Genomic DNA, 24,365 nt, shown 5'->3' with positions numbered 1-24,365 from the left:
TGCCAGCTAGCGGGCCCAGAGCAGGCGACTGAGCAGAGCCTGCTCTGAGGGCCTTCCCCACGCCGCTCCCCGCAGCTTAGAAGAGCCTGGCCCCGGGACGCCACAGGCCCTGCCACCACCCCTGAGGCTGACAGGGATTTCAGGTTAGGTGGCAAAGCCTGGGACCTGGTCCCCTCGAGCATAAGCTTCCCGAGGGCAGGGACTACAGGAAGCCCAGTACTTGACACCCAGCGGGTGCTCGGTAAACACTTGTTGAATGAATAAATGCAGCGTGACGGTAGGCTGGAGACCGAGTCTCTTCACAGGCCTGCAGCAAGGCCGTGCAGCCCTCTGGTTCCTGCCCGGCCCCCATTCACACGGTGTGGACCTGGCTCATGTTCGAAGCCACACGCTGACTTCCCACTGACCACCTCTCTTTCTGTGTCCTGGACACGGCTGGCTCCCACAAGCCTACTCAGCATCCTCTGTCCCCACCAAGGTTCCCTCCACACCCCCCACCCCCCCGACCCGGCCAGGAACCACAAGTTCCAGACGCTCTGGCTCTGCCTAACTCCAAACCCCTCATTTCCTTGCCTCCGAGACGCCCCCCTCTTCCTCTCTATCCACAACCAGTCCCCATGGCCTGGCTAGGTTACACCAAAACCCCTCTCCCTCCTGCCACTGTCTTCATTCAGCCCCATCCACTGTGGCAGGTCTCCAGCCACAGCGTCCTGCTCCATTTTCCACCCCTACTCACGGGCCACCCTGCACACCACCAGTGCTGAGTTTTGAAACAGGTCCCCTCCCCACCGCCTCCTAAAGGCAGGTCCGAGTTTCTTGCCTGGTATTCGACAGCCCAGTGGATTTGGCCCTGACCTCCCCCTCCAACCTCATCCCCTCGGCTCCCACCGACTCCCCTCCGCTCCAGCAGGGGCTTCACCCCACTGCAACACTACGCATGCTGTTTCTGCACACGCAGCCTCTGCTCCCAGTTTGCCCAGTGCCCAACAGATGAAGTTTTACCAGTTTAAAAGCCTGCTTAAATGGAGGGTTCCCTGACCAGCATACCCTCCGGCTGGTCCCAGCGGGCAGGCAGCCCCACTTGCACGGCTCCAATCTGACCACTTTCCCTGCACGCTTCCACCTACTGCAATAACCCAGGGCACTGATGCGTCCACACATCTGTCTCCCCTATCGTCAAGAGTGAGGGCAAGGAGCTGGGCCTGACTCATTTCTGACCGCACATCACAAGGCACAGAGCCCACTACACGGCAAGTGCCCAGCAACGCCTGCTAGGCAACCCAAAGTCACGGGTCTCGAGTGATGACCGCCTGAAGGCTCAGTACCTTCATCCCCGAGCCAGGACCTGAGTGGGGCTTCTCAAGAGGCACTTGGGGAAAGCAGTCAGGGAAGGGCCGGCCCCTCCCGGGATGGAGCTAAGGCAGAGCCAACACAGTGCAGATGGAGCCCTCTTAGAACCTAAATGGCTGCCCGTCTGGCTAGAAACTCGAGCAGGAGCATGTGGTCTGCTCACAGCACAAAGGCAGCAAAGGCCGAGGAAGGAGGAAGTCCAGGCAGAAAGAGCAGCTGCACCATCCAAACCCCTCTACCATCCCCAGCAGCGTGCATGGCTCCACCGCAGGCCCGGCCACCAGGGAAAACATGGGGGAGACCCCAGCTCATACCGCGTGAACCTGCACCCGGCTTTCCCCGGAGCCTCTCAGGCTCCCATCCCTGCCAACCTTACCACCGCCCCGGTGTCAGCCCCAATGCTGGCTGGTGCCTGACGCTCCTTTCCCACAGCAGAACAGCCTTTTGCTCTCAAGCAGGAGTTCAGGACTTGAGGTGCCGCTCTGCACTGAGCCGGGCCCACCATCACCGGGCTCCACCACAGAGCGGCTGGCAGGCAACAGGCCCCGGCAGGGGGAGGGGCAGACAGAGGCTCCGGCCAGAAGACACAGGGGCAGCTGTCATCCACTGTCTAGGTTCAGCCTCGTTTGTCGTCAGTAGGGACCGGTGAGAGAGAAGCAGCGTTCACTCCCGCAGCTGTGGTGGCAGGCAGGTTCCCATGCTCGGTGAGGAGAAACGCCAGCTTTCTGTGGCTGGAGAAGCCCAGGTCCCAGTCCTAGCGGTGGCTTCCCAGCTCAGTGACAAGGTGCAGGCTTGTGTCTCCATCACTGGAGGATGCAAAGTCAAAAGGCTATTAGGGGAGATCTAGTGGTGACCAGGGCTGTGTGCAGAGCCTGGCCAGGGTGGGAGCGCCAGGCACCCTGGGCAGTGGGCATGGAAAGGTCACAGGCTTGGACACTGCCAGAGTCAGTTTTATTAGGGCAGAGGGGACCAGGGGACTGAAGGGTTGAGGCACCCCCTGCCCTTCCCCACACCCCAATTGTGGAATGTCTGTCAGCCCCAACTGTAGAAATAAATTTTCTGCCAGGTAGGCAAGTAATCCATGAGTGGCCCTGCAATGACAGAGAGAGGAACAAATTCAGGGCTGAGGGCCAGACTCCAACCTGGCTCTGCTCTACCCAGGGCCCTTCTGAGCCACTGCTGCCCCAATACAGCTGCTCCCATCCACATGGCAGGAGCCCCCAACTCTGCCACCTCCTCCCCCAGCATTGGCAGCGATATCTGTCCTCGTTTACAGACAAGGAGTTTCAGGCTCAGAGCAACCACACGGCTGTCCAGTTGTACATGCTGACGGCCCCAGCCCAGTGCCTCTCTGCTGCGATGGGATCTCCAAACAGGCTTCTCCAGCAGGCTTCATTCCCGCCATACAGTCTCCACCCACAGAAGCCAGTCTCTTACCACTCGAGAAGCTGTCACCCACCCAACCTGACCTCCCGGGCTCCCTCTCCCAACTGTGCCAAGAATCATATTACAAGGAGACAAAGAGAAAACAGAGTGATGGGCCACACGTGAGATCTGACACACTCAATAATCATCACATCTCCGCCCCATGCTTACTTGTGACCAGGCCAATGCCTGGGACATGGTCTGCCAGCAGCTGGAGCAAAAAGAGGATCTTGGCCCTGCAAGAAAGGAGCAGGTTGAGTAGGCGGTATGGGTCCCTGCAAATGCAGGTGCTAAGAAGCCTCCACTGACTACCTGACTAAAGGCAGTGCCTCTCCGAAGACAGAAAGTCACTCTGTGGATCAAGCACATCCTCCAGGACAGAAGGACGAGACCTCTGGTCCTGCCGTCCCCCAGCCACATGCCTGGAAAACTCACACCTCAGCCCGCAACTGGAAAGCAGCCGGGCTCTAGACACTATATTGTGTGACAATAAAAAAAAGCAGAAGGAAGATGCTCTTCCCAGCCTACACCCCAGAGGCCCCTCAGCATCCTGCTCCCTGTTCTCTGGGGAAACAAGAAATTTCTCTGACGGGTTTCTGGACCACCCTTCTCAGTCCAGGCCACTGCCCTAAGGGTGCTGGACTGGCAAGGTCAGCAGGAGACCGAGCCAAACTGGAGGTCTGCAGCCTGGGAAGCCACCTCTGCCATTACCATCTCCCAACCCCTCAGTTTAATGAGATACTGGGGCTATAATGTTTCCTCTGTAGAGTGCAAGCAATCTGTAGGGGGAGGTCATATGATCCAAATAAGTCTCCAGAATGTTTCCTCTAGCGTATGGAAGAGGATTTGGCTTTAGTACCTTATGAGCTTTTAAACTTACCTGAAAATAGGAACTGCCAGGCAGTTACTTTCACTCAGGTGGTTATTAAACATGACCTAAGCTTACTTTCTATTGTCTCACAAAGTAAACAGAGGTTGTACGGACAAAACGTTAAGTACAATTGCAACTGAACACTCCAGACTTTAAGCAGCATACTTGTTATGACCTGGACAGAGGGGGTCCCGGGAGCCTCCAGTCTGTCTCACAGCCCCAGTCGCTGTACAGGGACCCCTCGTCAAATCTCGGTCTGACCTCAGGAGAGGTCTTTGGGAGACTCGGCCCCAGCAGGCCTCTCTCTGTCTGGCTGTGGCTGGGAGCTCTGGACCCTCACAGGGGATGGAGTGAGGGCTGGGCAAGGCAGGGACGGGTCAGGAGAGTACACGGACGTGGAATCTGGCTCTGCCACTGGCTAGTGGTTCCGTTTCAGTTTCCCAACCTCTTTGAACCTCAAGTGTCTCCTGTGAGAAGTGGGGATAATTCCAACTATTTGAAAGGACGATGGGCAAGCGAGCCGAGGATGTACTGACAGAAAGTTCACGCCCATGACCCCAGTGGCCCTGCCCTCAGCGAGCTGCCTACCAACAACAGCTGAAGCTGCACCCAGGGGGGACGGCCCCGAGAAATCAGGGAGTGACCGCACCAGGAACAGCACATAGTGCGTGCTCAGTGAACCCAGATCAGGGAAGGAGGGGGGAAGGGAAAGCATGAACAGGGGTGGGGCACCGTGACCCACTTCCCTCCCCTCTGCTTCGCCGAGGTGGGCCCTGCCATTCTAGGGGCCGGATCCTTACTCGGAGAAGCGGTCGTAGAACGGGGAGCGCAGCAGATAGTAGAGCAGCAAGATGGTCCGGCGCCGCAGCTCCAGCCGCTCCCTCCGGGTCAGGCCCTTCCTCTCGCTCAGGAGGCTCAGGCTGGGGGGAGCGGACAAGGTTAGGACCAGCAACAAGAGTAACAGGGACCCCTGCCTGCCCAGGTGACGCCAGGCCTGCAGCACAAAGCCCGGCAGAGGGAATGGAGCCCCCAGGCAGGCCCAGGCTCACCTGGTCACATCCACGACACCAGACAGGAGCCAGGGTGTCCACGACCGCTGACCCCATAGGCCCAGGCTGAGCACTGACGGCCAAGGCGTCAAGGATGTCTCCAGCACGTGGCCCGCCCTGCCCACACCCGTCTATCCCGCCCCACCCCAGGCCAAAGATACAGTGCAGCAGGGGCCGGGCAATATACAAGGACTCTGCGATGGTCTCCTGCAGCCCCAGCGGGGTGGGGGTGATGCTCAGCTCCTCGTGCTGCTGCTGCCGTCCCTCCTGCTGCTGGGGGGCTCCCCAGTGCCTTGAGTGCAGGGACGGAGCTAGAACACAAGAGCAGCAGATGAGCAGCCAGGCCCAAGCCGGGGCGGGGCAGGGGGAGGGCGGGCAGTGACGAAAGCCAGGCCCTCAGGCCCATGCTGACCTCAGCACCGAGGTGCCGCATCCGGCTACATCCTACACTTACTGTCCTGGAGAGTTCGCACCACTCGCTTTGACCGCTTCCCCACATATGACTGCTCCTGGCTGCCCGGGCTGCGGTCACCATCTAGAAGGAACAGACACAACGTCTTACTGTCAGAGGGACATGTTTCCAGCAGAGCCTGCAAAGAATGTGCGCGCAGTGAACGCCTGTGGGCTAAGGGAAGAATGGATACGCTTGTACTAGAGCAGAAGCTAAGTCAAGGACACCACAGCAAACGCTGTGGCTGGGAGCTGTCCACGGTGGGGAGCATTCTGCAGCCCTCCCCAGCCTGAGGAAAGGCCGGTAATCACCTGTGGCAGACGAGCCAGCCAAGAACCAAGGCTTCCCAGGCTCTGGAACAAGGCAGGGAAGACCCTTGGTCTATGGGGACCACAGCACCAAAGTGGCCATACTGGCACTTCCCTGGCAGTCCAGTGGTTAAGACCCTGCACTTCCACTGCCAGGGTCGTGAGTCCAATCCCTGGTCAGGGAACTAAGATTCCGCATGCCGCGCTGCACGGCCACACAAAAGACAAAAAAAACGAAGGGCTGTATCTTCTCAGTGCTTTGCTTTCAACATGACCATGAAGAGAAGGGAAGAGAGACAAAGAACTGCCCCCACCCAAGGTCAGGAGAGTAACGCCCAGAGGCCAACAGATGATGGGCCCAAAGCCTTGAAGGGACAGATCTGCTGGGTACCCTGCCTCATGAGGCTGTGCTCTTGATACAGAACCAGGCCCGAGACAAGACTGGCAAGACCCCTGCCTCCCACTGATGCTCTGTGCCCTCTTCTTGCAGCCCACAAAAAAGAATGAGGATTCTGACATCAAAAGTCCTGAGTTTAGGATCTAATCCTGCCTCTGACCTCATCATTCTTTTTCTTCTCTAAAGTACAGGGTGATGAAAACAAAATGAGTTGACGAGGACAGACGTGCTCCACGAACGACAATGCCTTATTCACGTGGGTCAGCTCTAAACCTACAGATCAGTCCCATGCCCGTCTCACTCCAGAGCAGGGAAGCGGCTTACCCTGCGACGGTGCCTGGGCCTCCCTGTCCAGCGGAATGACGGGGGGTGAGGTCTGGAGACCAGCCTTGAACCAGATCAGCAGGAACATCCGCAGTACAGCCCTGGGTTGGGAGTACGGCGAGGCTGGCGTGGGGAGGTGGCTAGCCAGCCGGGGGTCAGGGCTGCTCTGCTGAACACCATCTGTACAGCTGGCCTCAGGTACCCCCACCCAGGGCTGGCCCCCCACATTCCCAACATACTTGGCCAGCTGGATGAGGGCAACGACGAGCCAACGTCCCACTTCGCCCCACACCTTGGCAGCCCCCATCTCCATGAACACCTCCACGCACTCCAGCACGCTCAGCCATGTCAGCAGCTTTTGCTGGGACAGGGACTGCAAGAACCCCAGGCCAATAGGTCAGGGGGCACCCCCCAGTTTCAGCCCCTCCCCCTAGAGGACGCCTCTGACAAGAAATGTGGATTTTCCTCCTTCCAAGACTAAGGGTGTAAGCCTGAGTTCTCCTGCTGGGAAAGGCTATCCTACCCTCTGACACCCAGTCTCTTCACCTGATAAGGGCACCTGAACACTTCACCTAATGCGACGGCTTGAGGCTCAGACGGATGCAGCCTCATCTCGTAACTCTATGAGATCATAACATGTGCTACCACAGGGGCTGGTGGTTACTAGTTTGTTCCCGAGCCCCCATGCTTCCCACCCTCAGGTCCTGGCACAATTCTTACCACAGGTAACTTTCTTCGAAGCTCCTTCCGTAGGATCCCGTCATTGAGCAGCACGAGCAGGTTGGAGGCAGAGTACACTGAGGGGTAGAGTGTGGCCTTGAGAGGCTGGCTCTGTAGCCTCTACCCCCTCACCTTCTCCCTAGCGCAGCAGGGATCACCTGTCACCTGCTGTGCTCAGCCACCCACACACTGTGGAAACCAACATGTCTCCCCACCCACTTCCTCAGAACTCCACACTCCCCAAAATGATCTCTCAGGTGGGTGGCTGGAACAAGAAAGGATGGTTTGATCTCTATGACAAAACAGCTACTGCCCTGCTGGATAGCACTGGTCATCCAGCTGCCCAGAAGTGCCCATCATGCTCCAGACAGACACAGATGTGCAGTCTCACTTCCTGGCCTTTGCTCTCTCTCTGCAGCCTGTCCCTGAAAGTTTGTTCCATCTCTACCTTTCAAAAGCTAGCTCACCCTTTCAGGACCTGTACCTCCTGTACTCACTGGGTGAACACCACTGAGGCAGTTACAGTCTGCGGAGTCTGGAATCTGGGAGATCTGGGTTTGAATCCTGGTTCTGGGACCTTCAGTGGCTGTTCCTTAACCTCATTTAAACTTCTGTCCCCTTAACTGGACAATGAGGACCACAGCAGTACCCACCTCACATGACTGTAGAGAGGATTAAGTGAGCAAAAGCAGAAAGAGTGTTTCGCTCAGCCTCCTGACCAGTCAAGGTCCCCAGACACGTCTCTCAACTATGGAGACATACACGGAGCACCTAGGATAGTGGACGCTGTACCCTTGTCTGATTCAGTCACTGAACAGGATGAGCTAACGGGAAATCTGAAACGGGGTGGTCACCTCTCTGGGAAGCCCTCCCCCACCCTACCGCCCCCTACTCTCCCCAAAGCCCGGCTCACCCAGCTCTGACAGCTCGTGCGAATCTGCGAAACGACCTGGGGAGAAAGCACAGAAGGAGGCGTCGATGAGAGTTTGCCTCACCACGCGGCTTCGGGTCCCTGGACGTTCCCGCCCTACGCCCTACGGGAACCTGGAAGGAACTTCTCAAACAGAGCTATCACTACCCTGACTCCGCAGGGAACGGAGCCAGTGGGGTCAGAGGTCAGAGTCCCGAAGGGATTGGTCAATGGTCAGGGTGGCACCTGCCAGCAGGTAACTGAGGCCCCGCACTGCCGTCTCCAGCTGGGCCGTGGCAGCCGGGTGACGAGTCACGTACTCCTGGTAGAGGAGGCCCAGGAGCCGCAGCTTCTCCATCCTGCCCTCGGGACCGATAGACCCACGGACCTACAGCGCGACTGGCTACGGCGCCCTGCTTCCGGCGCACTCCTTCCCGCTTCCGGTCTTAGGCCCGCCTCTGCGTTGCTTAACTTCCGCGGGCCAGAAGAATGGTGACTTGAAGGGCCATTGAACGACTCTTCACCCCATTTCGTAAATCACCCCCCACCAGGGTAGCGTTAACCAACTCCGGGCCTAATCTCGCCCTCCCTACTCCTTCAGGTCATTGGTTAACACACTGTGCGCTCCCGACCCCAACTGTCCGAACCGGCTCTTCCGCCTTCCGGGTTGGCTGTCCTTGCGCCTGCGCAGTTATAGCTCCAGGAACGCTTCCCGCGGCAGTCTGAACAGTTCATTCTAGAGTGGAGACCAAAAGCCTAAGGTCTTTCCAATAGAACGCCGACAGGCTCGAACGGGAGGACTGGATTTTCAAGAGCTGCGAGGTAGCGCGCAGAAAGGAGCCTCCGTCAGACTTGGGGAGGTGCGGGGACAGCCTAAGGACAGTCGCGTTTGGCAAGTTGCCTTGTCTCCCGACCCCCACCAGAGGTAGTGCTGGGGAAACTGAGGCAGCGAGGAGTCCAGCCTCTCACGCACTCACGATCCCCTAGCCAGCACCGTTAGTGCCTCGGCTTTGGCCCCAGCACCCACATGGACTGTGCCCCCCTCCAAAAGCGCCCACCCGCAGACCCATCTTCACAGAGAAAACCCTGGCCCGGGCTTCTGCTCTCGGCTCAGGGTGACCTTAATCAGGACTTTCCCTTCCTTGGGCCTCAGGTTTCCCCATCTGTAAAATGGTTAGAGGGCAGGCTTGGTCCTCGAACTCGGGATCAACCTCAAAGCGCTTTTCGGCACTCGGGTGCACCTTCCGGCTCTCAGTTTCTCCCCAAGAAATGGGGGCTTCTCCAGGGAATCTCTTCCAAGACGGGACAGCCTCCCCGAAAGGGGCGGCGGCGGGAGAGGAGCGCGCAGAGGTAGAGGGAACGGATGCTCTGGAGACGCCGCCGCCGATTGGCTGTGAGCAAAGGGGCGGGGCATGGCTGGGGCCGCGGGGCTGCGCCGTTATGGTACTCTGAGAATAGTACTATACTACATTGTTTTACCTAATCCGCTCCACCAGATACTATCTTCACAAGAGGAAAGGATCCGCTTAAGAACGCCCAGTCAAGACTGGAATCCTGGTCTAGTCTGACCACAGAATCTAGGCATTTTAACACAGCCACCAAGAAACCACAGGTCATCCTTGCATTCCCTCCTGCAAGCCTCTTCCCCAGCTTAGTTTTCTTCTATATCAGGTGGGGAATCGAATCGTAACTGCCCTCCCCACCCATGCCAAGGAATGAAAACTCGGAGCCTAAGGAGAGGCAAAGGTCCTGGAGAACAGAGGTGGCGGCCATGGGCATCATCTACACAATTTTTCACCACTTCCTGGGTGCCAGGTTCACTCACACTTGACTCCTCCTAGCCACCTGTCTAGGTTGGTGTGAGCTACTTTTCACAGATGGGGAATAAGAGGCCCAAGGAGGGGAAAGGACTTGTCTCAGGAGGTCACACACAGCATGGCACTGGCCGAACAGACCACAGTGAGAGTCTCCTGTGATAGGGCCCTGTCTCCTACTGTCCACGGCTCAGCAAGAGCAGCGACTGTTGAGGCCACTTGGTCATGAGTCAAGTTAGCAACTGGGATTAAGACCAGTGCTCAGGGCATTTAGCGTGGGGCTCTTTCTCCCTTCCTCCCTACATCTCATCATCTTAATGAACTTGTTCCCCAAACCTCATCAGTGGTACTCCTCTAGCCCCTCCGTCTGCGGCTGCGGAGAGAATGAGGAAGGGAACTGTGCGGTTTCTTCAGCACTCCCAGGGCTGTTGGTTCTGTGCTTCTGGGGAGGAGAGAGGCACACCGCCGCCTCCCCCCCCCCCACATTCTTGGACAGAATATAAGGGACACTGGGGCTGGAGCCTCTTTCTCTTCCCTCCCTCAGGACTGGGAAGGAAGGGATCATGAGCTCAGCCAGGCTGGCAGCAGCAGGGCTGCCTGAATTTCCTCTTCAGATCCTGTGCCTGATTAGGTCTCAGAGACAAAGAGTGGCCATGTGTGCAGGAGGTTCCCAGGGCAACCCCGCCCTACTGGGCCCCTGCCTGGATTTGGTCACCTGGCTGGGCTTTGAAGGGCCTTTGGGCAGGTTGGACCTGATCCTGCCTCCTTCACTCTGCCCTGAACCACAGGGGAAGAGAGCTAGACCAGTCTGACAGGTCTAGCTCAGATGTGGACATTGAGGCTCAGAGAGGGGGCCTGACTAGTCTAAGGTCACACAGCAAAGTCCTGGGCAGAGCTGGGTCTCGGGCCTAGAAGACCAGCACCCTTTCATATGCCCATGCCTATCTCGCTTTCCCCCTCCACACCCCAGAAGAATTTCTCGGAGGCCCAGCAAGCATCTCAGCACCTCAATGTCCCCTGAGTGGTAAGGTTGAAAAAGGGGTGGGGCCAGCACTGTGAATGACTACCGTCACTCTGCAGACCCAGCTCCCTCCACAAACTCCCTGGTCAGGCCCTCCCCTGTACCCTATCTGCTCTCTTACATCTAACCCCCCCAGTCTCTGTTGAGGGGCTTGGGGAGGGATTCACCCACACCCACCCCATCTCCAGGCTAGAGATGAGGATTAGGGGACTGGAGGCTCAAAGCTCCAGACGCATGGGTGGACCCTACATCCCCTCATGTCCTCTCAGTTCCTACATGTTTGAGGAGCCACATCAGTCTCCATGGTAACCACTGCCCCTGGCCTCCAAAGGCCCAAAGCCAGACCTTCCTTGCAGACTCCCCATTTCCCAGAGAAAGGCATCCTGGCCTCAGAGCAGGAGGCTTGCGGGGAGGGGGTCTCAGGCTGGGCTGCTCTGCCACCACTTCTTTTGGGGCTGGGGCCTCTCAGACCCTCATTTTTTATAGCTGGAAGCTGGGCTGAAGGACACAGCCTGAAACCCTTTCCAGGTCACAGTGAGGTCCAGTGAGTCCCATCCATGTTCAGCACATACTTACAGGCCCTGGTTGGGTGCTGGGGTCCCAGTCCAGGGAGCAGCTACCTTCTAGGGGAGACATAGGCTATAAACAAGTCAATAAGGTCAACTTGTAAGGAGTGCTAGGAAAACAATATAAACCAAGGGATGTGAAAGGAGAGGCCTACCTTGTGAGAATCTGACAGAATCCAGGCAGGATTCTAGGGCAGTTTCTAAGGCAGGAGACCCTTATGGAGGAGCAGCTCTGAAACTCTGTCTGCAGGGTAGAGCCGCAGGAGGGGCCAGAGGGTGTTCTAACAGGTCACTTCAGCTCTGCGGGGAGAATCATGCCTGTGTCACAGGACTGATGTGAGGGTTAACTGCAGTGAGGCTGTGGAACCTCAGCATAGGTCCTGGCACAGAAGCATACACGCTCAGTCAACCGTGGTTGTTTGTTCGCAGCCCAGAGCGTCCGTAACCCCTCCAGGGCGGAAGGTCGGGGGGGAAAGGAAGAGATGCAGGCCGGGCGCCAGGCACATTCACGACGGTCTAGTGAAGGGTTGGGGATCCCCGGCCCTGCCCGGGAAGCCCAGGCCGCCTGAGTCAGTAAGGCCCCTCGCCAACTCTCGGGCAGGAGGCGACCTTCACAAGGCCGCTTTATGCTGCCAGGGCACCTGGACTGAGTGGGGGTGGAGCAGACGGGGAGGAAAGCGGGGACTCCAAGTGCTCCACTGCTCTCCTGGGCGAGTCTCGGCCGGCCCCGCCTCCCGCCCCCTGAGCAGGTGTCCGGACCCGTGAGGCCCGGCCTTCCAGCCCGCCCCCTCCCTCTTAACTCCGGCTACTCCTTTGATCCCGGGTCTGGGGATACGGCCCCTCCCGCAAGGGAAGGTTCGGGGGAGGAGATGGGGCAGGGAAGAGGGGGATGGGCTCAGAGCAGGTAGTTGGGACTGGTCCTTCCTGGGTGGCTGCCCCCAAGCCCTCCAGCCATCCTGAGGGTTCCCGGGTTTCGTCCCCCCACTGTAGGGGTCCTCGTAAGCCCGGGCAGGGGCGGGGCGGGGCCTCCCTCTCCCCCCCACCCCGGGGAGGGGTCTCCCCGCCCCTTCGGATTCAGCCAAGCGGAGATGAAACCTGAACCCAGGTTGGGGGCGGGGCTGGCTCCCGCTCCGACCGGGCTGGCCTGCTCCTTCATCTCCCCTTTGCCTGCACCCCAGCCGTCTTCTGAGAGAGTAAGGTCGGGATCCCCAAGACGCTGGAGCAGGTGAGGTGGCGACTCAGCGTGGGAGAGAAGATCGGGTGGCCGTCGGGCCCCACCGCCCAAGGCTGACTCTCCTCTCTCCCTCCCTGGTCCACAGGGCCCGCGATGGAGCCCACAGCCCGGGGTCGCGCCCCGCCGTGAGCACCCCCTGCCCACAGCCATGCTGCCCCGAGGGCGCCCCCGGGCGCTGGGGGCCGCAGCACTGCTGTTGCTGCTGCTTGTGATCGGTTTCTTCCTGTTCCGTGGGGACCTGGACTGTGAGCGCAGCGAGCGGGAGGCGAGTGGGGGCGGGGGTGACCCGAGATCCTTACCCAGGTCGCTAACGCCACGTGTACTTCCAGACGAGCGGCCGCGGCCGCGGGGGACTGCTGCCTTCGACGGAGACCCGCCGGCAGACCCCGGGGGCCACAACGGCTCGGATTGCATCCCGCCGCGGCCGCGGCCGCCCAAGTGCGAGGTAGGTAGGTGCGCACGGCCCCTGGCGGTGGGAATCTCAGGGGCGGCGCGCCCCCAGCCCAGGGACCTGGACACCTGTGGGAATCCCGACACCTGGTGTGGGTTCTGGCACTGACCGGCCAGCTGGGGGCGCCTGGAGTTCGCACCTCCCCTTCTCCTGGCCTGGCCTCCCTATTTGTGAAATGAGGGGGTGTACTCCCACGCTGCGGAGTCCCCCTCGACACTCCTGCCTAGCTCTGATGCCGGGTGGGGCTACACTGCCCTGGGCCAGGTGAGCCCAACCATGGGTCCTTACCGTCGAGGGGAGGAGGAGGCTGCTGCCGACCTGGTGTCCCCTCCCCAGCTCTTGCAGGTGGCTATCGTGTGTGCGGGTCATAACTCCAGCAGAGACGTCATCACCCTGGTGAAGTCCATGCTCTTCTACAGGTACAGCCAGGAGTTTCCCTCTCCTCCCTTGAAGGTGGTTGCAGGAATATCCGGAGCTGGGTACAGAAAAGCTCTTGGCAGAAGTTGGTGCTGCCACTTCTGAGCCCCTCGAAGGGTAGGGTTTCTCCCGTGTAGTTCCTTCTGGGGCCTTCAGCTTTCCTCCCTTGTCCTTCCTGAAGGAAAAATCCACTGCACCTCCACTTGGTGACTGACGCCGTGGCCAGGAACATCCTGGAGACGCTCTTTCACACGTGGATGGTGCCTGCTGTCCAGATCAGCTTCTACAACGCTGATGAGCTCAAGGCAGGAGCCCTGACCCTTCTGCACCCATCCCCAGCCATCCCCAGCCCCCTGCTTCCTCCCAGGGTTGTGGGGGATCACGGGGAGAACAGGTTAGAGCTGCCTGGGACCTCCAGTCCCATCACATCTACTGAAGCTCAAATCCCTCACCCTCCTGGGGCCCACCCCTTCTTCCCCCTGTGTCACCTGGGTATGTTCTGGCACTCGTAGGCCCTTCTCTTGCAGGCTCACGCCCTGTCCTTCCACCCACAGCCCCAGGTCTCCTGGATACCCAACAAGCACTACTCTGGCCTCTATGGGCTAATGAAGCTAGTGCTGCCCAGCGCCCTGCCCCCTGACCTGGCCCGTGTCATTGTCCTGGACACAGATGTCACCTTTGCCTCCAACATTGCAGAGCTCTGGGCACTCTTTGCTCACTTTTCTGGTGAGAGGCCTGGGACCCCACCCCAGTCAGCCCCTTTCCCTGGCCCATGCAGGCCTCCCTGTGGCCTAGCCCTGAGCCGAGGTCCAGTGGCAGCCTCAGGCAGCTCCCTCGTGCCCTCCCCTCCCAGACAAACAAGTGATTGGTCTCGTGGAGAACCAGAGCGACTGGTACCTCGGCAACCTCTGGAGGAACCACAGGCCCTGGCCTGCCTTGGGCCGGGGATTTAACACAGGTGGGGACAGTTCGGGGGGGCGGGGGAGGCAGGAGGGGCGGCCACTGGTCCTTGGGCCCCAGGGGCTGGCTAGGGCACAGAATGATTGGAAGACCCCCCAGGAAGAACGGTTCTGTAGAAGGAACACTGGGAGAAGAGCCAGAAATCACAGTTCCACCCTTGTCTGTACATGCTGAATGACTATGGCCAAATCACTCGGTTCCTCTGAGCCTCAGTTTTCTCATGCATTAAATGGTGGTGACTTTAGCAGCCCTGGGATCACCAGATTTGAGAAGATGGTTGTGGAGGTGCTCTGTAAGCTGTGCTTTGCCTCCCCTTCACCCCCAAGAGGATGAGTTGCTGATAGAGCTAGTACATGCTCACATCTGAACAGTGAGAAAATACCAACACGTCACAAAATAAGCATTCAAAAGACACTTTCTTGAGCCCTGGCCCCAGAAGCTGGTCATCCCAGGTGGGCATGACAACCTCTCCCCATGAGCAGGCGTGATCCTCCTGCGGCTGGACCGGCTCCGGCAGGCTGGCTGGGAGCAGATGTGGAAGCTGACAGCCACACGGGAGCTTCTCACCCTGCCTGCCACCTCACTGGCTGACCAGGTCTGGGGGAGCTTTTGAGGGGGGGTGGGGCAGGCTCTGGGCCGAGACGTGATGGCTGTCTCTGCCCAGGACATCTTCAATGCCATAATCAAGGAGCACCCGTGGCTGGTGCAGCCCCTGCCCTGCGTCTGGAACGTGCAACTGTCAGACCACACGCTGGCTGAGCGCTGCTACTCAGAGGCGTCTGACCTCAAGGTGAATGGGGTAGGGGGACCGAGTGGTGGTGATGGGCCCAGGATGGGGACTCCTGTTCCCTGCTCCCATCCCCCCGCCGATGCCCTCCCTGGTCCCAGGTGATCCACTGGAACTCACCAAAGAAACTTCGCGTGAAGAACAAGCATGTGGAATCCTTCCGCAACCTCTACCTGACCTTCCTGGAGTACGATGGGAACCTGCTGCGGAGAGAGCTCTTTGGGTGCCCCCGCCCGCCCCCTCCTGGGGCCGAGCAGGTGAAAGGGAGCCGCCTTCCCTTCCCTCGGGGAGGCTCTACCCCTCTGCTCTGGTGGGACCCGGCCTTGTCTGGGGCTTGTCCGCCTGCCCCACCCAGCCCGTCCTCCTCTCCCCCATCCCCTCAGTTGCAGTGGGCCCTGGCGCAACTGGACGAGGAGGACGCATGCTTTGAGTTCCGGCGGCAGCAGCTCACTGTGCACCGTGTGCACATCACCTTCCTGCCCCACAGGCCACCGCCCCCCCAGCCCCACGATGTCACCCTGGTGGCCCAGCTCTCCATGGACCGGTGAGGGTGCCGAGGGCAGCCCCAGGGAGCACGGTGTGGTCTGGGACTGGGGGTTTCGAGAGGAGGGTTCCACCTGGTGGAAGGAAGAGCTCTTACTGCCTGATGCTTGAGGAGTTCCAGGAGTTGGAGACACCGGAGATGGTGGAAGGAGCTTGGGCTTTGGGAATCATTCAGATGTCTGGAACTGCCCCTCCGTAGCTGTGGGACCATGGGCAAGGCTTAATATCTCTGGCCCTCAGTTTTCTCATCTGTCAAATGAGAAAGTACCCACCTTGTGGGGTAGTCGTGAAGATTAAATAAGAGCATGTCAACAAGAGCCTGGAAGGTGCTCAGCAAGTCACTTGAGGGGGTGTCTGTGGCAGCTAACGCGGGAGGTATCCCAGCCCTCCCTGGGCTGACCACTCCCCTCACCCCAGGATGCAGATGCTGGAAGCCCTGTGCAGGCACTGGCCGGGCCCCATGAGCCTGGCCTTGTACCTGACAGACGCAGAGGCCCAGCAGTTTCTGCGTTTCGTGGAGACCTCGGTGGTGCTCTCCGCCCGGCAGGATGTGGCCTACCACGTGGTGTACCGTGAAGGTCCCCTCTACCCCATCAACCAGCTTCGCAACGTGGCCTTGGCCCAGGCCCTCACACCTTACGTCTTCCTCAGTGACATTGACTTCCTGCCTGCCTACTCCCTCTACGACTACCTCAGGTGGGCGGAGGAGGGAGAGGAACGGCATGTGAATGGGTGTGGATGGGGTGGGGGAAGACCCACAGGACCCTGGCGAGCGTGTCCCTGCTCCCTTCTGGGCTGCAGTGTCCTCTGTAAAATGGGGGCTGCATTTGGGTGGGGGCCGTGTCGTTTCTCTGGGCTGCCTAGGAGAGTGACAGTCTGGGACCTGCTCCCACTGGGCAGCAGCTCCACGTGTGTCCAGTGGGCTTCAGGGTGAGCTGGCCCCTGAAGTCAGGTCCTACATCTAATAAAAGAGAACCCCTGGGCCCAGCGCTGGAGGCAGAGCCTTCCTAGCTCTCTCCTGCTCATGGGCGCTCCATCCTCAGGGCCTCCATCCAGCAGCTAGAGCTGGGCAGCGGGCGGAAGGCAGCTCTGGTGGTGCCCGCATTTGAGACCCTGCACTACCGCTTCAGCTTCCCCAGTTCCAAGGCCGAGCTGCTGGCCTTGCTGGACGCTGGGTCTCTCCACACCTTCAGGTAGGAGAGGTCACTGCCCTGCCCTGGGGTGCCCCACACTGACCCCCTCCAGCCACGAGCTCCTAGCCTCAGCCTGGCTCCTCACCCTGTCCTGCCCCACAGGTACCATGAGTGGCCCCGGGGTCACGCGCCCACAGACTATGCCCGCTGGCGAGAGGCTCAGGCCCCATACCACGTGCAGTGGGCAGCCGACTACGAGCCCTATGTGGTGGTGCCACGTGACTGCCCCCGCTACGACCCCCGCTTTGCGGGCTTCGGCTGGAACAAGGTGGCCCACGTCGTGGAGCTGGATGCACAGGTAAGGGTCACTTCGTTGTCTCCAGCCTTGATTTGAATACCTCCAGGCTCAGGGAGCTCATTATACCGCAGTGGGGCACGCTGCACCGTTAGGCGGCACTACTGGGCATTCCACCCCTCTGCAGAACTAAAGCCGTCTGCCTTCGGCCCTGACTTTGGCTCTTAGCGGCTATCGAATAAATGTGCTCCCCATTCCCCAGAGCTGCCATCTCCCCCCAGCCCAGGCAGCGACTGTCCGCGTGCCCCACCCCCCAGGAATACGAGCTGCTGGTGCTGCCGGAGGCCTTCGTCATCCACCTGCCGCACGCCCCAAGCCTGGACATCTCCCGCTTCCGTTCCAGCCCCACCTATCGTGACTGCCTACAGGCCCTCAAGGACGAGTTCCACCAGGATCTGTCCCGCCGATATGGGGCTGCTGCCCTCAAATACCTCACCGCCCTGCAGCAGCCCCAAGGCCCCACCTGACCTCACACCTGCCCCCGCACACTCCCTGCAGACAGCACACTCCCTGCAGACACATGAGCGACCTTGCTGCCGCCCCACCCTCCCTGCTATTTAAATTATTTATGGTCTCTGTGGGAAGGGCTGGGGCGGCGCCTCCCTTCGCTGCTATCCTATGGCTGGGGGTCTAGTGATCCTCTGCCCCAGCTGGTTTGGGGCTGGTTCCTGCATCCTCACCTGTGACACCCCTTTTTCACAAGTAAAGTTTTAACAGTTCCTTTTCATGTTCCTCTTGGTTTGGGGCATGAGGAAGTGAGCCTGGGGAGGTGCTGAATCTGGCACGGAGGCTGCCGGGACTGGAGTGTGTCCTGTCCACCCTCCCCTGCCCCAAACCCAACACCATGAGTCTGAGAGACTTTATTTGGCTTTATTTAGTAAAATGTTAAAATAAATAAATACAAATTGATCAGCTGCTCTGTATCCCCCCCACCCCCTCAAAACAAAAATCAAACAAACAAAAACAAAAACTTTGAAGCACAAAACTCCAAATACAAGTTCTATCAAGACTGAAATCACAAAGGGCCTGGACAAGAGACAGGTTGGGAGCTGGCTGGCTCTTTTCTGCTCAGAGCTTGCTGACCTCCGGCTGCCCGTCCTGTCCTGCCTTACTGCAGCTTACCCTGGGCTGAGGACCCAATGACACCGGAGAGAGGAGCAGGGGCCAGAGACTGCTGAGGGGACAGTGGAGTCCTCAGGGAAGAAGAGCCTTTGGGAGTAGGGAGTGAAGTGAATTTGTGAGCCCTGCTCTTCCTTTACAAGGACTATTTTCAAGAGCTCCACCGGGGTCAGCTTCCTTCCCCTTTACTCTGGTGGGAAGGCCAAGAGGAATCTTCTCAAAGGCCACCCCCTCACTTCCTGGAAAGGAGCTGATACTGAAGACGGCTTGAAGTCAGGGTGAGAACGGGTCTCCTGTTTCCTGCCAAGGGTGCCCAGCTGAGGGCTGGGGGTGAGGTCCCCAGTCTTTTAGACAGAGCAAGGTTGCCTCCATCCAAGAGAAGCCATGGAATCTGGAGAACCCAGGGCCTGGAAAATGTACCTGGGCCACCATCCATCCTGCTACCAAAGAGCCTTTTGCCCCTTGGGGTAAAAGTCTCCTAAATTAAGCCCTTTGGATAAATAAGAAAGACCAAACCCTAAAAGGGAGGGAAGGGAGGAAGCCACTTTTGAGTGTGCTGTGTGAGTCGTGGGTTGGCACGAGAGCGCAAGCAGGCCCCACTGGCCCCAAGAGAGTAAGTGTCAGAGATGGCTGGAGAGGCAGCTGCACACGCAGAGACTGAGGGGAGCAGGATACGCGACCACCCTCACAGGAGACGTGTGGGGTGAGCAACTGCGCCCATGCACACCACCTGTCGAGCCTGAGCCAAGCAGCAGCGGGGACAGAGGCGGGCCTGTCGGGAAACCGGGCACTCACATGGCGCCGGCTGGAGGCTGCCACGGCCGTGTTACAGGCCCCACACAGGTAAGGCCCACGAGGGGCTGCCCCGAGCTTGGTCTCCCCGCCAGGCACGACCAGCAGGCTTGCGCCAAAAGGGCCCGATAAGGAAGGAAGAAAGCGGAACTCTGGATGAGCTCAGCAGCGGTGAGACAAGACCCAGCAGGCTCCGTGAAAGAAAAAGGACCCGCAGGCCACACTGGCAAGAACATGAGCAGGGATGATGACAGCAACATGACCTCACTGTTTCCAGAGCTGACAAGGGGCGTCCTGATCCAGGGCCCGGGGGGCAGCTCCTTCCTAGAGCCAGACCAGCCGCTCCCTGGCCTCTGAAGTGACTGCAGGCCAGCTGCTCTCAGGTGTGTCTGTCAGCAGCTACACTGGGGCACGGGGAAAAGCAGCAGAAGGGAAAAAGGGGGAGGGAGGGAGAGGCAGCTCCGGTGGGGCAGTCATGAACGTGTGTCTCAGGCGGTCACAGGGACCCCACAGGTCTGGAGGGACGGAGAGGGTCTTCTCTTGGCAGGACAGTGAAGGAGGAGGAGACTGGGTGACTAGGGCTCTTTCTCTGCAGTAAGGGGTGCTTGGGAATTTTGAGTCCAGAATGCAGGTTCGGGGGCAGCGTTGCCTCGTTTACTCCATACTCGCTGACTTGCACAACAGCTTATGTCTGAACCTGAGGAAGAATCCACACCCAACCCTAGGCAAGGTCAGAGTGTGACTACTCACAGCAGCTGGCAAAACCCTGGTCAATTCCTAGCCCTGCCTCCCACCCCCAAGAACCTCCAGGCAGCTCCTTTCTGAGCAAAGGCCTCTAGTGATCACAGTTTCCCCCTGCTTTCAAGAGGATAGGTATTATGTGGCAACCTCCAGCCTCTGGGCCCAGACAAGTCAAATGGGAGGGCTCCAAGACAGGGCGTACAGCCCGCCTCTGGGCTCTGAACCTCTGCCAACTATTCCTCCAACTAGTCCAGGCATCTCCCAAAGCTCCCTGACTAGACATAGCACCTGGGTTTTTGCATGAGGAAAGGGAGCTCCTTTCTTGCCCCCTCAGGCAACCTTGCAGCCAGGTCCTGACTCTGAGGCCTGTGCAGCCCCTCTTAATCCCCTCTTCTAACATCCCAGGAAGATGAACGGAAATGGTTGGTAGAGATGAGACGTTTTACCTAAGGAGTACTTCTCTGTTGCAATTGCTTTCAGGATCCATCTCTGTCTCTCTGGGCCTAACTAGGTGAGGGAGAAACTACTGGGCCCTTTTCCGCCCCTCCTAGACTCTGGCCCTTAGGGGGCGGGCTTGGGAGAGATGCTCTGGGAGTGCCGGGGGTTGCAGAGCCCCCGCCTCCCTCCTGTGGCCAGATGCGCGCAATGGGCTAAAGGTCTCCAGCGGGAGCGCACACTTGACAAAATTTATTTCCCACAAGGCAAGATGATAGAAATGGTCTGAGCCTTTCAGAACCCCGCTTTTCTCAAGAAGAAGACAGGCCAAGCCAAGGCAAGCACCGCATTCTAGCCAAAGGTCACCCAGGAAGCTTGTGGGCGGGCAAAGTGGAGTAAACTCCCATCTCCGGCGACTAGAGCCAGCAGGCAGAGAAAGCAGCTGGAGACTCAGACCTCTCTTCGAAGACATGAAGACACAAAGGCCACCCTGGGCTCTCTGTCTCAGAGACACCATGTCCCCTCAAGACATCTCACTCCCTTGTTCTTTCTAAGCACCAAGGGCTGATGCAGCCTGCCCCCTGCACCCTTTCACCAAAGCCGGGGTGCGTGCGCACCAATGAGCTTCAGTGGCCATTTCCTTCAAGGCTGTCCCCCAGGCGCTCAAAATGCTGGTGGCTGAAAGACCAAGAGCAGCACCAAAGGAAGGGATCTTATTTAGGCACCAGCCTTCTGCTCTAGCAAAACCCGAGGAGACAACAGGGAGGGCCCTGACACCATCCACACTCCATGTGGGCTTCTGAAACAGGAGCCCAGATCCCTGCACCAAGAAGACAGGACAGTCTTTTCTGAGCAGGGGAGAAGGGTGGGAGAGCTCTGCCCCTGCTCGTCAGGGCCGCAGCCGTCTGGAGGACAGAAATCATGGAGACTAGCCCACCAGTCTTGAGACACAAACACAGCAAAATGTCATCATGTTCAGCAGGTTCTGTGCTAAAAAATTATAACTACACAGCATTTTCTCCAGTTCTGACACCTTTTTAATAGAAATCACTGTTTTTAGGAAACAAATAGCACTTTTGTAATTTTTTTTTACAATGTTTCTTACCTTGATCTTAATTTAAGTAACACTAGGAAGACCTCAATCTCTTTTATTTTCCTTTTTAATTAAAAAAAAAGTTGTTGTTGTTTTCCCCCAGATACAAAGATTTTTGCCCTTGCATAAAAAAACAGTGCCCCGAACGATGACACAAGGACTCACACAGACTCACTGGACCTCACTGACACTATGATTCCTATTCTACCATGCAAGGTCTCGACTACCCTTAATTGGACTGTCAGCCTGAAAAACAGCTTCTCTATTCCTTATTTTAGTTTTTGTTACCAAAAAAGTAAAATAAACAACAAAATAAAACTTTTTTTTAAAGAAGAAAGAACAGAAACAAAAATTTTAAAAAAAAGAGAAAAGCAACGTCTCCATTCAATTCACACACACCTGGGTCGCGTGCTGCTTCGCTCAGGATCTTCTCTTCTTATAAATATAGAAAAGGGATGGAGCTTGTTTTCAAGTAAAATCACTGATCCACCTTTTTTCCTTCCTTGACACACACACCCTTCTTCCCTGCCCCGGGCAAGGGCCACCTGAGGCCTGGGTCTGCTTGTTCTTGGAGAGGGAAGGTAACCGGACGGTGCCGATTTGCCAAAGCAGGGAAGGAGCTTGGGGAGGGGTGGGGGAGCGGAGTGCTCCGGAGAAGACCCCGGTGGCTGTTCTTGGTGTCCATCTCTCCGTGCACTGTGCCCGCCCCAGACAATATGAAATACTGCTTATCTGATATACTTTTCCCCACCCCGGCACCCTCCCATTCCCTCCCCATCCCTTCCTCTGGGCACTGGGGTTGGTTAAATCTCGATTTCCTCTTTTTGGTTTTATAGTAGTGAAAGTTTAGAAACAGGAAAGCCCACGCACTCTTTGGACTTGTCTTCTCTACCTAAACAAACAGCTCAGCAAATAAGGGTCTGGAACCTGCTCCCCCCCACCCCGCGGCCCGGCCCCGCTCCCCACCCAACAAAACAAAAGCGAGCCCACGGTGGTGGTGGGGGCTGCCGCAGGCACACACTGGCGTGTAACAGGGAGAGCAAGTGTATTATCCACTCGGCGTGGTGCTGGCCCAGAGCCTCCAGCTGGCACGGTTTCATGTGGCGTGGTCCAGTCTTTGCATGTACACACAGAATAAGAAGGATCAATTGGCAAACTCTGGTGCCACCCGGCACAAGCATCTTCTCTCTCTCTGGAACCAAAGAACCAAAAGAATTCTGTACTTTCCAGAAGAAATCCGGCTTTGCTTGTCTAGAGTCTTCAGTGTTTTGCTCTCCTTGCCACTGGGATCCCGTGGCTTCTCCTAGCAGGGCTCTGTTATTTAGTCTCTTCCCCCTGGTTACAGTTCGCTGTGCAGCTCTGGTTGGAGGAGGAGGGGGGCGGGGAGGGCGCCGGCGTGGAGGTGCTGGCGTTGGCAGGGGGAGTGCAGTCCGGGCCGTTGGAGACGGCCCCCAGAGTGGCCTCAGAGTCTACGGGTTTGGAGAGGTCGATGCCGTGGATGAGGCGGATCAGCTGTTTTACCTTCTCCAGGGAGCTGTGCATCTCCTTCTGCCGGGCCAGGATGGTGTTCTTCATTTCCATGCATTTCTGCAGCCAATGAGAAGGGCAGTGGCACTGAGCCTCCGGCTTTTCTGACAGGCCTGGCAGCCCTCTCCAGATAAAAGAATCCCTGTGGACTAGTGTGCGGCCCCTAGACCTTGTTCTGCTCCACACTGGAGTGGCTGCTGCTACCCAAGGGAAGGAGGAGGCCCAAGAGGCAAGAGACAGAGGGCAAGTGAGTGGTTTAAAAGCCCGCTACTTGACACTAGGACTTAACACCAAACATGAACTACCACTATAATACTACAAAATAAAAGCCATTAAGGAAAAGCTCTCCCAGCTGGGCTGCAGCTGGTTTGGGCAGGTCTGGGTACGCATCTACCTTGCTAATGGCGCTGATACGCTCAGGGCTGGGCTGAGCTTCTACAGGGCAGACACGAGCCAGTGGTATCTGGATTCAGTCTGAGGGCCTGCTGAGGATCACTGGGTCAGCAAGATTTTAGAGGCAGGGCCTGGGGTGGGATACTTAGTGATATTTAGGAGAATCAAAGACTGCAGCCAACAGAAGACCTTCTGCTTGGTCAGGGACTTGTAGTCTTTTGCCCTTTTGTACTTGGCCTCCCACACCTGCTGGCTTCTGTTCTAGGCAGGAAAAGCGATGTGAAACCTGCCAGCCACGGGCAGTATGATGAGGAGAGACAGCGTGACTGCCACCAAGTCCAGGGCACCACCTGGCGTCCATGAGGGCTGAGGCCACCTCACTCCAAGAAGGGGACCTACTCAATGGAAAAGAAAGCCTGCTCCTGTCAGGAGGAGCCTCTGAATCCCTGCTGCAAACACAAACCCCTTTCCCACCTGGTCAGCCGGGGTAGTATTTACTTCCAGTACTTGTCTCTAGAAAGCGCTCTTCCTCAGGCTGGTCAGATAAACCTGGAGAGGCAATCAGCAGGGCATGGAAGAGGGGCGGGAGGAAAGAGCCATGCAGATGGACCCACTAGCTAGGGCGACTGGGAAGAATTACACGCGGGGGCCTGGTGTGTGTCAGGCGGCTCCACACTCCTCCCAAACACACTCAGGAGCACGCAGGGGTGCTGGCTAGGCTGCTGCAGTTGCTACTTGATCTCTTCAGCCAGAAGACTGAAAATCTTCTCTCAGGTCAAAGCCAAGAGGATGTTCCAGAGCTTGGCTAAGGCACCGTATACCAAATGGCCACCTGTACCTGAGGGCCGAACTCTAACTGGAAGCAAACTGCAACCACCCAGGTTAACAGTGTTAATAAGCTGAAGGAATGAATCAGCGCTTGAGAGCCACACGTACTGTTATGTACACAGAAAGTTCTGTACCTCTGTACCTCTCACCGAAAGCATGAGGTTTACTTACACTTATAGAATTGCTGAGCTGTTTCACCTTCTGCTCTAGTTGTTCTCGTTCTTGTTTTAAATCTGAACTCCATTTAAGTAATTTCTGTTTTTCTTCTTCTTTTGCTGGGAAAAAAGAAAAAGGAACTTGTTTTTGACAATAAATTCTTTGAAAAGGCCGCCATGTTCAGAAGGCTTGCTA

General features: G+C 57.8%; 3 protein-coding genes across 18 annotated transcripts in view; 1 reads left to right on the top strand and 2 right to left on the bottom strand.

Annotated features, from left to right (window-relative positions):
• Positions 1-545: 545 nt before the first annotated feature.
• Positions 546-9,169, bottom strand: PEX16 (peroxisomal biogenesis factor 16). Of its 2 annotated transcripts, none has more exons than XM_060303291.2 (11): positions 8,052-9,169; positions 7,809-7,844; positions 6,896-6,972; positions 6,415-6,548; positions 6,176-6,276; positions 5,150-5,230; positions 4,857-5,006; positions 4,696-4,775; positions 4,447-4,566; positions 2,947-3,011; positions 546-2,441 (listed from the first exon to the last, which is right to left on the bottom strand). In XM_060303291.2, exons 1-11 carry the CDS (start codon positions 8,161-8,163, stop codon positions 2,183-2,185), a joined length of 1,215 nt encoding a protein of 404 aa, XP_060159274.1. In that variant the 5' UTR covers positions 8,164-9,169; the 3' UTR covers positions 546-2,182. The 2 variants fall into 2 exon arrangements, with proteins under 2 accessions (XP_060159274.1, XP_030720460.2); XM_030864600.3 differs by having other exon boundaries at positions 2,240-2,441; positions 4,696-4,768; positions 8,052-9,157.
• A 1,622-nt stretch (positions 9,170-10,791) lies between these two features.
• LARGE2 (LARGE xylosyl- and glucuronyltransferase 2) lies at positions 10,792-17,992 on the top strand. Its single transcript, XM_030864587.3, has 15 exons — positions 10,792-12,431; positions 12,526-12,685; positions 12,770-12,885; positions 13,228-13,310; positions 13,490-13,613; positions 13,863-14,034; positions 14,162-14,266; positions 14,751-14,863; positions 14,933-15,058; positions 15,157-15,312; positions 15,439-15,599; positions 16,016-16,294; positions 16,642-16,791; positions 16,894-17,089; positions 17,344-17,992. Exons 2-15 carry the CDS (start codon positions 12,589-12,591, stop codon positions 17,551-17,553), a joined length of 2,088 nt encoding a protein of 695 aa, XP_030720447.1. The 5' UTR covers positions 10,792-12,431; positions 12,526-12,588; the 3' UTR covers positions 17,554-17,992.
• PHF21A (PHD finger protein 21A) overlaps positions 17,966-24,365 on the bottom strand; it is a 192,289-nt gene continuing 185,889 nt past the window's right edge. For 12 of the 15 annotated variants that reach the window (XM_060303276.1, XM_060303275.1, XM_060303274.1 and 9 more), the window contains 2 exons: positions 24,186-24,289; positions 17,966-22,853 (listed from right to left, as the gene is read on the bottom strand). In XM_060303276.1, the coding sequence (XP_060159259.1) occupies positions 22,584-22,853; positions 24,186-24,289 (374 nt within the window). In that variant the 3' untranslated portion in view covers positions 17,966-22,583. Of the gene's footprint in view, positions 24,290-24,365 lie in introns of all 15 variants that reach the window. The other 3 variants (XM_060303285.2, XM_060303286.2, XM_060303288.1) reach the window with 2 other exon arrangements.

This window comes from Globicephala melas, chromosome 8 (genome assembly GCF_963455315.2).
Source record: "Globicephala melas chromosome 8, mGloMel1.2, whole genome shotgun sequence".
Taxonomy (NCBI): Eukaryota; Metazoa; Chordata; class Mammalia; order Artiodactyla; family Delphinidae; genus Globicephala; species Globicephala melas.
This window is presented reverse-complemented; position numbering and strand designations above follow the sequence as displayed.

Bases quoted from the DNA above. Each gene is read 5' to 3' on its own strand.
- LARGE2 (XM_030864587.3), top strand. From the start codon at position 12,589: ATGCTGCCCCGAGGGCGCCCCCGGGCGCTGGGGGCCGCAGCACTGCTG. The intron at 15,600-16,015 runs GTGAGGGTGCCG...CCCTCACCCCAG, and splicing joins GCCCAGCTCTCCATGGACCG to GATGCAGATGCTGGAAGCCC. The intron at 16,792-16,893 runs GTAGGAGAGGTC...CCTGCCCCACAG, and splicing joins GGGTCTCTCCACACCTTCAG to GTACCATGAGTGGCCCCGGG.
- PEX16 (XM_060303291.2), bottom strand. From the start codon at position 8,163: ATGGAGAAGCTGCGGCTCCTGGGCCTCCTCTACCAGGAGTACGTGACT. The intron at 5,231-6,175 runs GTAAGCCGCTTC...TGTTCCTTCTAG, and splicing joins GGCCCAGGCACCGTCGCAGG to ATGGTGACCGCAGCCCGGGC. The intron at 2,442-2,946 runs GTAAGCATGGGG...CTGTCATTGCAG, and splicing joins AGGCATTGGCCTGGTCACAA to GGCCACTCATGGATTACTTG.